Below are 14,210 nucleotides of genomic sequence, written 5' to 3' on the forward strand. Positions count from 1 at the left end.
CTGCTCTTTCAACAGAGGTTTGGGTAGCCTTTCCCATCAGTATAATTTATCCATTTCAACTGAAAAAAACAAACACCAGTCCATGTAGACCTAGGCTGTCAGACATGCAAAAAGCCACTCCTCCGCACCCCCTAAAAAGAGATTCAGATCCCTTGTATTTCACGCAGATCATTGCTGCTACTCATGTACTTAGCAGCAATATTATTTCAAGCGAATTAGTCTCAAATTACATCTTATAATTTGGGGAAAGCACAAATATATCCCTGATAACGTCGCTTCGTCCATTAATTTAATGCATGAAAAATCTAAGTGGTAGCCGCCTCAGAAAACAGTTTTTAAAAATAAAAATCAAGGATAATCAGACGGCAGAATTTAATTAGACCCGTAGACTAATTACAGAATATTTTATTTCAAGCCAATATTGCTAGGGGGAGGGGTTTGATTCTGCTTTTTCGGCGGCGACCGCGGCTGCTTTTACCATTTTCAACATCTGGCCTACAGACCTACTAATTTCAACTCGTGATCTCGTTTGGCAAAACTCGAACTCGATCTACGTGATTTAAATACCTTCCAAATTGGAGCGATAGAACAATTGCAACCAATTAAATTAAAAACTCAAACCTCGCACAGTATCTGTTGATCTTCTACAGCAGAGGGTGGAGGGGGGCGGGTGGAGTAGGGGAAAGAGGATGAAATCACAAACACACAAGTCAAACCATTGTCTCTAATTTAACACAGAAGCAAATGGGGGAGAGAGACAGAGACACACAAACAGAGCCACTGCAAGTCAAATGAAATCCCCTTACAGTGTTAATTCATCTCCGAAAAGAAAGGGCAATAAACCCATGCATCATCATTTTAAGTGAAGAAAAAGGAGTGCATGCATTTTTCCATTACTTTATTTATTTTCGGGGTATTAATTATCAGTCAAAGGCTGATTTCAAATTATTGCAATCGCGGCTCCATTGTTCACTCCAATTGGAAGCCCCACCCCCTCCTTTGTCTGGCGGCGCCGTGATTGGTCGGCGACGGGCGGGGGGTTGCCGTCAGCGCTCGGAAAGCCCATTCATCTGTGCACTTGGGCGTTGGACTCCGCATCTTATTAGCAACCAGGGAGATTTCTCCATTTTCCCCTTGTCTACAGTACGGCTACAAATCTGGGATTTTTTTATTACTTCTTTTTACTAAACTTGGGCTCTTTTTTTTTTTGCTCGACTTTTTTTCCCCTCCTTTTCCCCCCTTCCTCCTGTGCTGCTGCTTTTTGATCTCTTCAACTTAAATTTTTAAAAAGGAGTGCATATAAATCGGTTCTGTTCTCTCTTCTCTTTTTTCCCCCCCCTCTGGTGTGTGTGTGTGTGTTGCTGCTGCTGCTGCTCGCCCAGTATTTATACCAATCCAACGCTATTTGTTTCCCCTCCTTTTGGATCTCTTGAGTTTCTTTGTTGAATAAGACAGCATGGGTGCCCAGTTCTCCAAGACCGCTGCAAAAGGCGACGCCGCTGCTGAGAAACCTGGGGAAGCAGTGGCTGCATCTCCTTCCAAGGCGAATGGACAGGTAACCCCCCCCCCCCCTCGCCTACCCGATTTTTTTTAAAGGCAAAACTTGGACTTTTTTTTTTCTTGCATCCTGTTTAATTTTTCCTCCCCCTTCGAGGTGCCTTGGGCATATTAGATGGAGAATATGGCCAAAGCCTTTATCTTGAAAACTTAATGCAAAGGAATGGCTTTTTCACTGTTTTATTGGGGGGGGGGGAAGGGTTCTATAGACCCGATTTTTTTTAATGGCGTGGAGCAGATAAAAATCACTGGTGCGTTATTTGAATGGGGTGCAAGTGGCTAGTAAACGGAGGAATGTGATACTGGGTTGGCTTTTCTGTCCATTCAATCTCCTCCGTGCGTTAGCTTTTTCTCCTGAAGACGTTTGTCTGTGACTAGCCAAAAATGCCCCTGATGGGAGGTGGATTGGTAGATAGTAGTATGAAATTTGCTCTCTGCAGTGCAAACTGGCAGGGGTGAGGTTAGGGGAGGGAAGTGGCATGCCCGGGGGTACCCTGTTGGGGAGAGCGCTGTGCCTCTGGGAGATGGCTGGCTGGAGAAGGGAAGGGGCAGCGAAGCACGCTCTTCTCCATATTGTTGCATGCCTGCCTCGCCCCTACTCCTCTACGGATCTGGGCTCAACCTACGATTTAAACCATGGGGGGCTGACTTGCTCTGGGAGGCTTTTCGCGTCACTCTGCCTGTTTCAACACAGTCTGGACTTGGGGGGATGGGGGTGACTCTTGGCGTTGCACTAACGTGACCCTCATCTCTGCCACCCCCGCCCCCCGTGCAACAGGGGTAGCGGCGCTGGGCGCACCGCCTGGGCTGCGCTGGAGTCGAGTGGCGCCTGCATCTAAACACCGGGCACCCCCGCCACGCCTCGGAGCAGCTGCTGCTGGAGCCAGCCGGGCTCCGTCGTCCTCCGGAGAGGCTTTAGACTCGTTAAAAATGCAAATGCAGCGAGAGGCGGGGGCGCCTCTTAACCAGCCAGCAGGGGGAGGGAAGCCACGTCTTTATTTTGATTTTATTGCTGGCTGAAGGGGGCGGGGGATGGGGGCGTGAAACGGACGCAAGGACCGAGGCGAGCTTTGTTAGCCTTTCTCCTCAGCTGCGCTGCTGCTGGACAAGGCGTGCGTGAGCCCCGCAGCCCGCCAGCTGCTCTCCTCTTCTTCCCTGCCCCCTCCCTCCTCTTCGGCCTTCTCCAGTCCGGGTCTGCAAGCTGGAGTCACAGTGCCCTCTACTGGCGGAGAGCCGCTCTAGCCCAGCCTGCCTTAGTCCCGCCGGAGCTGCGATGGGAGGGCGGGAGGGGTAGCTCACTGCCCTGCAGTGCCTTGCTGATGCGTTGGCTTTTACAACCACCCAGGAGTCCCCAGCGTACCTTATGAAAGCAGGCGGGGGCGTGGCTTGGTTCTGCATTTCCAGTGCAGCACCAATGGGCTGGAGAGAAGGCAGGGATGTGAATTTTGAAAATGCTCAGTGCTGCCTTCTTCTCTCGAGAGGAGCAATGGCGAGTCTGCTCATTGCAACTGCTGGCTTATGACCCCACTGTTTCTGCAGTTAATCACTTGATCTGATCAAATCCTCTGACTGGTATAATTGTTAAAATCATGCCCTAGTATTGGCATAAAATGGCAAGTATTCTTAAAACAGTCCGTAGTGTCTGATCCATCCAATTCATCCGTCCAACCAAGACTCTGGTTAAGGGAAATGAACTGTTACCCGTCAGCTGACCCTATTGAGCTTGGGATATGGCTGAGAAGCAGATCTTTCTCCAATAACACTGAGTTGTTTTCTTCCAGGAAAATGGCCATGTAAAGGTGAATGGTGATGCCTCTCCAGCAGCTGCTGAGGCAGGCAAGGAGGAGGTCCAAGCAAATGGCAGTGCACCTGCTGAAGAGACAGCGAAGGAAGAGCAAGCCTCTTCTGAGCCTGCCTCTGAGAAGGAGGGAACAGAAGCAGAGAGTACTGAGCCAGCCTCGCCTGCTGAGGGAGAGCCCTCCTCGAAGGCAGAGGAGGGAGCTACCCCTTCTTCCAGCAATGAGACCCCGAAAAAAAAAAAGAAGCGCTTTTCCTTCAAAAAGTCCTTTAAGCTAAGTGGCTTCTCCTTTAAAAAGAACAAAAAGGAGGCTGGGGAAGGAGCAGAGAATGAAGGTGCAGCTGCCTCCACAGAGGGAGGGAAAGATGAAGCAGCTACTGCCCCAGAAGCAACAAGCAATGAGGAGGGTAAACCTGCCCAGGAGGAGTCCTGCGCTGCTGCAGCTAGCGGCACAGAGGAAACAAAGGAGGAGACTGGTGACTCTCAGGAAGCAAAATCAGAAGAGACTGCACCAGAGAAGCCTGCGGGAGAAGAGGCCAAGCCTATTGAAGAGCAAAAGCCTGAGGATAAACCAGAAGAGGCACCAGCTGCCTCTGCCCCTAGTGCTACAACTGAGGCCACCTCAACTGAACAAGAGGCCCCCAAAGTAGAAGAGGCAGCACTTCCTACACAGGAAGCCCCATCTGAGTCTAGTCCAGAAGCCCCACCAGCTGAATCGGCAGAGTAAACATGGCAATTTTGAGATAATCGAAGAACTTTTCTCCCCCTGTTTGTTTGTTGGAGTGGTGCCAGGTACTGGTTTTGGAGAACTTGTCTACAACCAGGGATTGATTTAAAAGATGTCTTTCTCTTTTTTTTCTCTCCCCACAGATCCCATCTCAAATAATTCTGTTACCACCATTCCAACAGGTAGAGGGGAGACTAAACACCTCCCTCTGCCTTGTTCCTTTTTTTTTTTTTTTTTTTTGCATCAGTATTAATGTTTTTGCATACTTTGCATCTTTTATTCAAAATGTAAACTTTCTTTGTCAATCTATGGACATGCCCATATATGAAGGAGATGGGTGGGGTCAATAAGGGATATCAAATGAAGTGATAGGGGCCACAATGAGGAATTAGTGATGCACATAATTGCCAAGAGAATGTGCCACAAGAAATGATGTAAGGGGTTAGTCTTTTTTAAAAGAAAGTTATTACAATGTATTTTGTGAGGCAGATGTTCTATAAGGTTTACAACACTACAAGTCTTGACTAAGAAGGAAAGGAAAAAAATCAATACCCAGAAAAAAAGATCATAGTCTTAGGAATTCATTTAAACCATAGGAACTTTTCACTTATCTCATGTTAGCTGTACCAGTCAGTGATTAAGTAGAAATACAAGTTGTATAGGCTTTATTGTTTATTGCTGGTTTATGACCTTAATAAAGTGTAATTATGTATTACCAGCAGGGTGTTTTTAACTGTGACTATTGTATAAAAACAAATCTTGATATCCAGAAGCACATGAAGTTTGCAACTCTTTCCACCCTGCCCATTTTTGTAAAACTGCAGTCATCTTGGACCTTTTAAACACAAATTTTAAACTCAATCAAGCTGTGATAAGTGGAATGGTTACTGTTTATACTGTGGTATGTTTTTTGATTACAGCAGACAATGCTTTCTTTTCCAGTTGTCTTTGAAAATAAAGGAAAACTCTTCAGATGCAATGGTTTTTGTGTAGCATCTTGTCTATCATGTTTTTGTAAATACTGGAGAAGCTTTGACCAATTTGACTTAGAGATGGAATGTAACTTTGCTTACAAAAATTGCTATTAAACTCCTGCTTAAGGTGTTCTAATTTTCTGTGAGCACACTAAAAGCGAAAAATAAATGTGAATAAAATGTATAATTTGGTTGTGTTTCTTTTATGGATCCTCTGACAGCTATAAATGGACTAGCAAGTATGGCTTAAACTTGCATAGAGAAGGATCTTGTGTGCCATTAATGCTATCTTTAGAAGTGGTTTAGAATTTTGGATTCAATAATATTCCAAGTCTTTATTATGAAGAAATTTATAAGCAATATCTCCAGATGGCTTCTGGCATCTGCTTTTTTGAACAAAAGACTGGAAGCCAATCTGAGAGCATGATGGCATAGTAAGACTGCCGTTGCCCAGGTTCCATCTTGGTTTAAGACCAGTTGTATACAGCAGACTCAATTCCTACCTCTTAAAGTTAATATTTGACTTCGATTATATTGGGTAGGGTGTTTAGAATATGGTCTTAGGCCAAATTTTTCGAAACTGGTTGCCTAAAGTTAGGCACTGAAATAAATGGTCCATTTGTTTTGTTATGCCACTTCTACTTGTCTAGTTTTAGACAACCAGGTTGAAATATGTAGCGTAAAAACATTTGTGTTTTCTTGCAGTCTGCTCAGCATTTAAAAGCAATATTTTTCTCAAACATGTTACTCCCAATTACAAATGAGTTACAAAGGGGATTGCTAAATTTGTCTATAAAAATAGTCACTTGGTGCTTGCCTTTAATTGTTTGGATGTTTGGCTAATTTCCAACATATTGCTCAGGGCATGTTATGCCTTAATAAAACAGTAGGCTTATGTAAAAGTAGTAATGGTGTTCAGAGGGTGGAAATTGATTCAAGAAACTTTCTCCTAAGTTTATAGGAGAAAGTTTAGTATTACACTTCCATCAAAATTTTCAGCAGAAGCTTTCTTTGGAAGTAATTATGATTCATTTTATGAGGAAAATGGCACATTAGCACCTGGTTCCCAAAAGAATTGAATTAACTGCAATGGATTCCTGCTGAATGCATACTTATTTTTATTCAGCTGTCTACCATTTTAATTTTGGCTTGTATGTACACTAGTTACCCTGGTATTTCTCTATAGTTTTAGATATGTATTGAATATTATGCTGTAATGGCCATGGGATGAAATAAATGGATGTAAAATGAGATCCTCCACACCAGTGTCATTCTTGGAGTACATCTATTGAAGGTGTTCATTTTATAACCATTTTACTCAGGGTTTTTCTAATACGGTTGTTTAAAAAAAAAAAAAAAAAAACCTGTTCAAGACATTTGATGTCTTGGCCCTATACTCAGTCATTTTTTTAAATAAATTCCTTTATATTTAAATCCAAGTTTTTTGTTTCTAGAAAAGTCTGAGGGTTTGTTTTTGTTTTTGTTTTTTTTTTAATTGTCAAGTTGTCAGGAAGAACCAAATCACTGAGTTCCCTTCACAGAGCAATAGTCAATACTTGGTGAATGTGGTTTTTAAACTGTTTACCAAGAAAGCAGTTTATTACTGTGTAACTATTGCGATGTTTCAATTTAAAAATGTTAATATTGCTCTTCAGTAATAGCTACTGTAACTGTTTCATTGCAGTTCAAATCCATTTGAAATCTTGAAATTAGGTACCTTTTGAGGCTTGCAAGAGCTGTTGGAAACATATTCTGACATAGTTAAACAGTTCTATTAGGCTAAATTACAATGCTTTTTTCTTAGGCAAAATTCTTACTAAAATCAGCTTTGCCTGAATAAGAACTTCAAGATTCAGCCCCTTAAATTTCTTATTGGATTAAGATGAGTGGGCTTTCTTACTCATGGTTAAAAACTCATTACCAAAACCCCCTTCAAATTCTAATGTCATGTCTAAGCTGCATTTTAAAGTCTCCATAATAGCAACATTTCTAGTGAAGTGATCCAAGTTGAGTATTTATCCCCAGTTCATGAATGGGAAAGTGTAATGACTTAATTCATTTGATTTCACATAAAATAAAACGGGTGGGAGGGAGGGAAGAAATCTAATTTAAGCTATGTCCTCCATTAGAGTAGGTCCATCTTCCTATGTAAGTGTGTACAATTGTTTTCTGGAAATCAGTAATGCTCATAAACATTTCTGCTGTTGCACTTAGGCCCTCACTAAAAAACCCTCCTATAGGTTGTAAACATTCTCTTAAGTTTATGCCTTCATTCTGTGAGGGGGAGGATTTGTTTCCAAATGGTTTAAAGGCAAAAACTTTAATGACAGGCTTATTCTAAATGTCTGTTCTGGAAGTAAAACTCAGTAGCATTCTAAGTTCAACAAAGGTTTTATTTTTGAAGTGAGGTATTTTGTACAGCCCCGCTTTTAACTTGAGAATACAACTGTAGGCTTGACTGCTGCCCTTATAGTAACACCTCCAAGCAATAGTAACTGAATTCAGTGCATAGTAACATGTACTGCACAGTGAGGGTGGCAAAACGCCCTCTTTCAAGATCAAGATCCACAATTCAAATGTTGGTTGAAAGTCAATTTTTAAGAGATTGAGTACTATGCATTTCGTATACAAGTATGCAGTCATTGGAAGCAGCCTCGCTGTAGGTTGACTTTTTTACCACTATTAATTCACCAAGGTAGAATGGAGTATACTTTAGTTTCATGAAGTAGGCAGCAGGTGGAAATAGTATGTTTTTATAATGAACTGTAGGCAGAAGGGTTGACGTGTTGGTCACCTACAGTTCAAAGGAGTTCACCTAATTAGTGTGAACTCTTGCAGCTATAAGTAGTCCAAATGGAACATGCTTGTTGGAATATGCAGCTCAGTGTACCTTGAAAAAGTAATTTAGGAGGTGGTGCTACAGGCTACTACAGGTGGTCCAACCTTTTTGGTCCTATGGGACAGATGCTAGTGGTGGGGCACCTCTGGACCACATACAGAAATACATGTTCCAAAAATGGCATCCTCCATGCAGTGTGACATCATGAGCACTGTGGAGGATGCTATTTTATAGAGCAGACCTGCTACTGGGGAGGGTGGAAGTGTTTGGGGGCTGCATGAAACTGGCCTGTAAGCCACCATTGGACCACCCATAGGTCATTGCTGCAGTTCATGTCATATCTGCGTTAGCTAGCCTTTGGAGAAGTTAAGGTGGCGCTGCACTATGAATATCCAGTGGCTGTTCATATTTGAAGATCTGAAAAAGGCAGCTCTAGCACTGTGTTGTGTTTCATGAACAGTTTACCCAGACAACTGTTTCTTCATGGTCAAGTGGCAAAGCAGTTAGCTACAGATATCTGTGTAGTACAGCTGCAGGATAAAAAGGCACATAGAGTTTGAACAGAAGAGAACCTGAAGCCTGTAAAAGCACAGAACTGGGAGTCAGGAGATTTGGGTTTTTCCATTTCCTGGGTCTGCTGTGTGAAAATGAGCAAGAGGCTTCACGTCAAAGTGCCTGTGATAATATGGGGATAATGATAATGAACAAGGGTGATGTGAAGGTTAATTAATCTTTTCAGAATGCTTTGATATCCTGTTACAGAAGGCACTATAAATATTTTTTATACAGTTTTTACTCCATCTTCATGTTAAGGGATAACATGACTGGCCAGAACAGGACTTTACTACATGGTAGTTTAATAGAAAAGACACAAATATGATCCATAGAAGATCAGCTCCCTACGTTTAAATAGAACTTTAAAGAGGTCAAATCATTACTCAGGCAAAATGGATATAGGAGATCATGACAATTTTGCCTAAGAAATGCAAATTCAGTGTAATTTTCCTAGAGGAAAGCTTAACAGTTTTAGCAAGAGAGGGGTTGTAACCTGCAGAAGTGAGGTATTAAAGTTACTAGGGTTAGCTATTATATCATTTATCCCAGACCTCACTTAAGTTATCACATATCTCTGTGTATGAGTGGAGCTAACTTGGAAACAGAAAATTCCTTTTCTTCTTTGAACCTACTGAGTGACACGGGCACCATTTTTTTTCTTGCACTGTGGTGGGGTTGTGAATGCATTCCACGCCATTTTTTATTTATTTTCTTCCTCAGTCCCTTACACTCATTCACATGGCTGTGCATGTCCTAGCCTCCACCTGAGGAGAGCTAGAAAAGTGGAGCCCATTTTGGAGCCCATCAGTACAGTTTCTTAAAGCCTTTTTCACACTACATCAGACACCTTGATAACAATACACGTTTAATACGTGTTGCTAGTGTGGATGTAGAGACCAGTGTGAACCGAGGTTTGTTTTTGATAACTGCACTAGCCAAATGATGCTATAGACAAAAAAGTTCATAGCTTAATTTTTATAACATAGTTCTCGGGGAGGGGGGTATGTTAATACATTGGTCAGGAAAGTCATGCTAGATCAGTGGTTGCAATAACTGCAAAAAGTGACTCTTGCTAGCATAAACCAATTTAGTTAGCTCAGTGCAAATTGTGTGTAGACCAGGCTAAGCATTTACATTTGATAACTGAAAAGATACTCTGAAAAGGTAATTTATAGTGCCCAGGAAACAAAGTCCATTTAGTAACTGACGGTTAATAGTAGGCTTCCCTTTGGAAGAGAGAGCACTTTGATACACAAAGGTAAAAGGGCAATGTACACAAAGCCTTTGAAGAAAACTAGATTTCCCTCTGATTAAGCAGCTAGAACCAGAGTAGAAAAGAGAAACCATAATTTGTTAGGCATGAAGCCACCACTTTTTCTCTAAGAAAACTACAATTTTAATACAAGACACAGAGCCTCCTCTACAATGCCTATTTGAAGCCCATTAGAAAGTAATTGCGGAAGCAAAATCCAAAATTGGCTAAGATTAAGAAAAATATTTGGACCAGACAGTTGCTTTACCAGTTTATGTAATTCAGGAGCCTGTTAGACAGCTTTGGTAAATACTGCCTTTTCAAGTAAATTGGGCACCAAATAAAGTCCACCTAGGTATCTCTCCATAATCTTACACAGTGGTATAACAATGGGATAGAAATTAGAAAAGATAAATGAAGAAGAGTGATTTTTCCCCCTCTAGTGAATAGAGGAACTGGGTCCCATTCTTATGTCTTTTCAACACTCTATATACAAGTTCCGTTCCTAATCAAAGTCCAGGTGGAAAACTTGCAAAAATAGAGAAAAGAACACTTCCTAAACCCTTTAAAACTATTTCTATGGATACTGCTGCAGATTAGTAGAATTTTGTTTTAACATCTCACCATCTGAGCTTCTGGCTGTTTAATACCCCAGATTACTGAATGCCGGATAGAGATAAAGTATTATTGGAATGTCAAATAAAGGTATAATAATTTACAGGTAGGATTTTCCAAAGCACTCATTGTTGGCCTAATTCTTCTCTGCTTTTAAAAATCCCACCCTAAATAGTTCTAGAGCTAAAATAAAAATTAAATTTGTGTTAATAGATATATACCAGTGCATCTTGGCATTCATATAATATGTGAGAAAATGATTCTATGTGAGTAAATTGACAAACCGTGACACACACAACTAAAGCAGTGACATTAAATGGGCAATTTCACATGCTGCTGTTACAAGGCCATTTGGTAAGGAAAATGAAAATTTACACTCATTCCTACAACAGGACCAGGGGTGAAGGTTAGAACCGGCATCTGGGGTCACAAGACACTGCCAGATACTCCTATATTTTTCCCTGTGTTAAATGAATTTAGTGCTTGACAACCCTATAGACTAAAGTACAGTATCTTAAAAAAAACCAACCCTATATAACTTGCCTATCGGAGCAATTAGGTATATTTTACATAAAATAAGTTAAATTTTAATAAATTGCTGATATTTAATTGAATCTAACCTTCTAAAATAGTATGTCTAGAAATTCCCTCCAAAATTATATACTTTCTTGCCTATATGCTACCGGTGTAGAGAGAAGTGACACCATATCATTTCAGGATTATAGGTGAAACCACCAATTTTATTGTAAAGCTAGGGAAAGTCACCTTTCCAAAGACAGAGCAGGATTGTCAACACTCCCCTCCAGTCCAAAAGGAAGGAGTTCAAGTCTACCCAGTCTGATGTTTAGAATCCCCAAAGTAAACATGATATAATCTAAAGAAGCTTGAAGAAGGACTTCTGACTTCATAACACTTATGTTATACCAAAGCTATGATAGTCACTTAAACCCAGTTTAGGCATTGCTCTGCTCGACATTGCAATGCCTAAACTAATTAAAGAACCTAAGGCTCAGTCTACACTTAAAATTTAGGTTGATATAGCTACAGTGCTGAGGGGTGTGAAAAATCCACACACCTAGGCTGACATAGCTATGGCACCCAACACCCAGTATCAACACATCAAGATAAACAGAAGAATGCTTCTGTCAACCTAGCTACCATCAATTGGGGAGGTGGAGCGCCTATTGTGTAGACACACCCTAAGTCTCATTTTTCAAAATGACTAAGATTACGTCTACACAGCAGAAAAAAACAACAACAAAAACCAACAAACCCACGGTGCAAGTCTTGGAGCCTGGGCCAACTGACTTGGGCTCATGCAGCAAGGCTAAAAATAGCAGTGTAGACATTTGGGCTCTGGCCCAGGCTCTGAGACTCGGTGAAGGGGGAGGGTCTTAGAGCCTGGGCCCAAACCCAAATGTCTACACTGCTATTTTTAGTTCTGCAGTGCTAGTTCAAGTCAGTTGACCCAGGTTTGGAGACTACTGCCATGGTTTTTTTTTTTTTTTTTTTTTTGCTGTGTAGGTGTATGCTTAGGCATGTAGGCGTGTAGATCCTATTGAAAATCATTCTTTAGAAGTTTGTCCCATAAAAAACTTCTTTATAATTCACTTACCATGTATAGTCCAGAGCAACCAAGTGCAGGAAGTATCATTTATGGCTCTAAATATGGGAGATGCCAAAGAGGTCCTGGGATTTCAGGAGAAATAATATAGTTGTTTATATTTGTGGCATGGCTGGGATGAGGAACACAGGTAGCTGGTGTTACCCTGTTTAAGAAGCAACTGGTTCAAATTTCACAGCTTAGTGCAAAGCATAACAATAAGGGTATCACCGGAGGAAGACTTGAATGCTAGACATTTCCCATGGCATGGAGCAGAGATGCAAAGGGGTGATGGGCGGACCAGTTGCAAGTGAGATTCTTACATCTTGCATCGACTCATTGGAATATTCACATTGTAATGATGAGATAGTTTAAAAATGAAGATAATAAATCAGTGAATGGTGGTCAGATCCCCAATTCTTAAAGCGGATTAATGGTGAGGGTGTGGTAGTGGAAGGCAACTGAACACTGGCTCATCTGAAAGGGTTGGCTCTGAAACCAGCCTAGCCACCTCCACTCTCTTAAAAGTGATTATTCGAAAATACCTATATTATTGTAGTGTCCCAAATGCCCAAATCAACTGTAAGGCCTTATTTTGCTGGCCGCTGCAGAAGCACAGAAAACAGACAATCCCTGCCCTGGATGGCTTGCAATCTGAATGCAGAAAGGTCAGTCTATTTCACTTCCTACTATTGTTAAAGTCACCAGTTCCTGTTTGTGTTATAGCTTGATTGTGATTTAGAGGGGGTTCTTCTATCCATTTCCATTTTTTAAGCACTATGTGAGACTGGCTTGCACCTTTCTTTTCATAACTAATGCGGCTTATCTTCATAAAGGTTGAACCATGATCCAAAAGACTGTATCATCAGAGTTACTCAGTGCATGGATAGCCATGGATGTTTTCATAGATTCAACAGTGATGAACATGATAGAAACAGATAAGATTAAATTGGAATTGGCCATTGAGAGGAAACCCTTAAAATGAAGGGGGGAAAAAACACGTTATTGAAAGCTCTTTAGTGACACTATGAGGCCACTTTGATGTAATGCAATTGAAATAAATTTCACTTTTAAATCTGTCTGTTTCACGCACTATCAATCAGGAATTAATATGATCAGTGTTTTTTGTTTATTTTGGTTCAGAGGGATTCTTTTGTATGTAGAGATATAACCTTTCCTTTTTAGAAAAATGTTTTAGCTACCTGATGATGATACAATCAGTTGATTGAAAGATGTAGTATTAAAAGGTACATGTTGGAAGGTGAGATTTTTCCTCTCTTTTTTTCCTGATTAAAAAGGTGTTTTAAGGATCTAATTGGTTCCCTGAAAAATTTTCACCCTTAGCTGTGAACAGTAATATCTAGTCTGGTGAGTTCAAGTTATGCTTTTCCTCTGACACATGCTTGCTTTAAATATCTATTCTAACCAACACATTATAAAAAGCAACAGAATTTGCTGGGGACACAACTGAAGTTGCTTCAGACACAACTACTCAACCCCTCTACAACTGAATTGAAGATCTAACATGATTTGGGGTTTTAAAAGGATACTATCAAGGCATTTTTCATGTTATAGATATCAAAGTCATCACTGAGTTGCATTTGGCTTATCAGGCTGAAATGATTAAGGCACCTCAGTTTCCATAGCCAATGATACACAATGGAACAATGTGGCTAGCACCATCTTTGACTCCCTAACCTGATGGATTAGGTACCCATTTGCATCTAAGTGGCCTTTCTGTGTGAGATCAAGTGAAATGCAAACCCATGACCCTGGGATTGTAGATGAGCACCAAAACTACTCAGCCACCATGTCGTATGTGTGTATATATATAGCTGTTGTAAAAGCTTCCTGGAAATATGAAAGTGATTTTTTTTTTATAAACATGCTTTCTCAGCTATTTATTATGCATACATGGCCTTTAGTTTGTTAGGCTGTTGCCACACTAGGCTTTTCAGCCATATCTGATAAACAGGCATGGAACATAGCTATCCTTGCTGCTCCATTTCACGTGATATTGAAAATGATGGTCCCACCTGTTTAGACAATTAGCTGAGTTAGACACTGGTTCTAGCAAACCATACTGGACTCTGACAGAATGGTCTTATCCATAGTAACAATTTTAAGAAATTCTCCCACCACCGCTCTTGCACCACTAAAATAAAGCTCCTCCTATGCTAGCAATGGTAGGAGTGGTAGTGTAGGCTGTCTGATGGCATTTCTACCACCATGTTGTCTAAGCCTGCTCTAGTGGTAAAAATGCTGGTGGCTGATGTATATTAATCCTTTC

At 41.0% G+C, this 14,210-nt stretch overlaps 1 protein-coding gene across 1 annotated transcript; it reads left to right on the top strand.

The window, feature by feature from the left end:
• The first annotated feature begins 1,456 nt into the window (after positions 1–1,456).
• On the top strand, positions 1,457–4,082 carry MARCKS (myristoylated alanine rich protein kinase C substrate). Its single transcript, XM_065401966.1, has 2 exons — positions 1,457–1,555; positions 3,339–4,082. Exons 1-2 carry the CDS (start codon positions 1,457–1,459, stop codon positions 4,080–4,082), a joined length of 843 nt encoding a protein of 280 aa, XP_065258038.1.
• Positions 4,083–14,210: the final 10,128 nt, after the last annotated feature.

Source organism: Emys orbicularis, chromosome 3, assembly GCF_028017835.1.
Source record: "Emys orbicularis isolate rEmyOrb1 chromosome 3, rEmyOrb1.hap1, whole genome shotgun sequence".
NCBI classification, from domain to species: Eukaryota; Metazoa; Chordata; order Testudines; family Emydidae; genus Emys; species Emys orbicularis.

Excerpts from the sequence above, each read along its gene's own strand:
- MARCKS (XM_065401966.1), top strand. The coding sequence starts at position 1,457 with ATGGGTGCCCAGTTCTCCAAGACCGCTGCAAAAGGCGACGCCGCTGCT. Across the intron at positions 1,556-3,338 it reads CTTCCAAGGCGAATGGACAG|GAAAATGGCCATGTAAAGGT; the intron begins GTAACCCCCCCC and ends GTTTTCTTCCAG.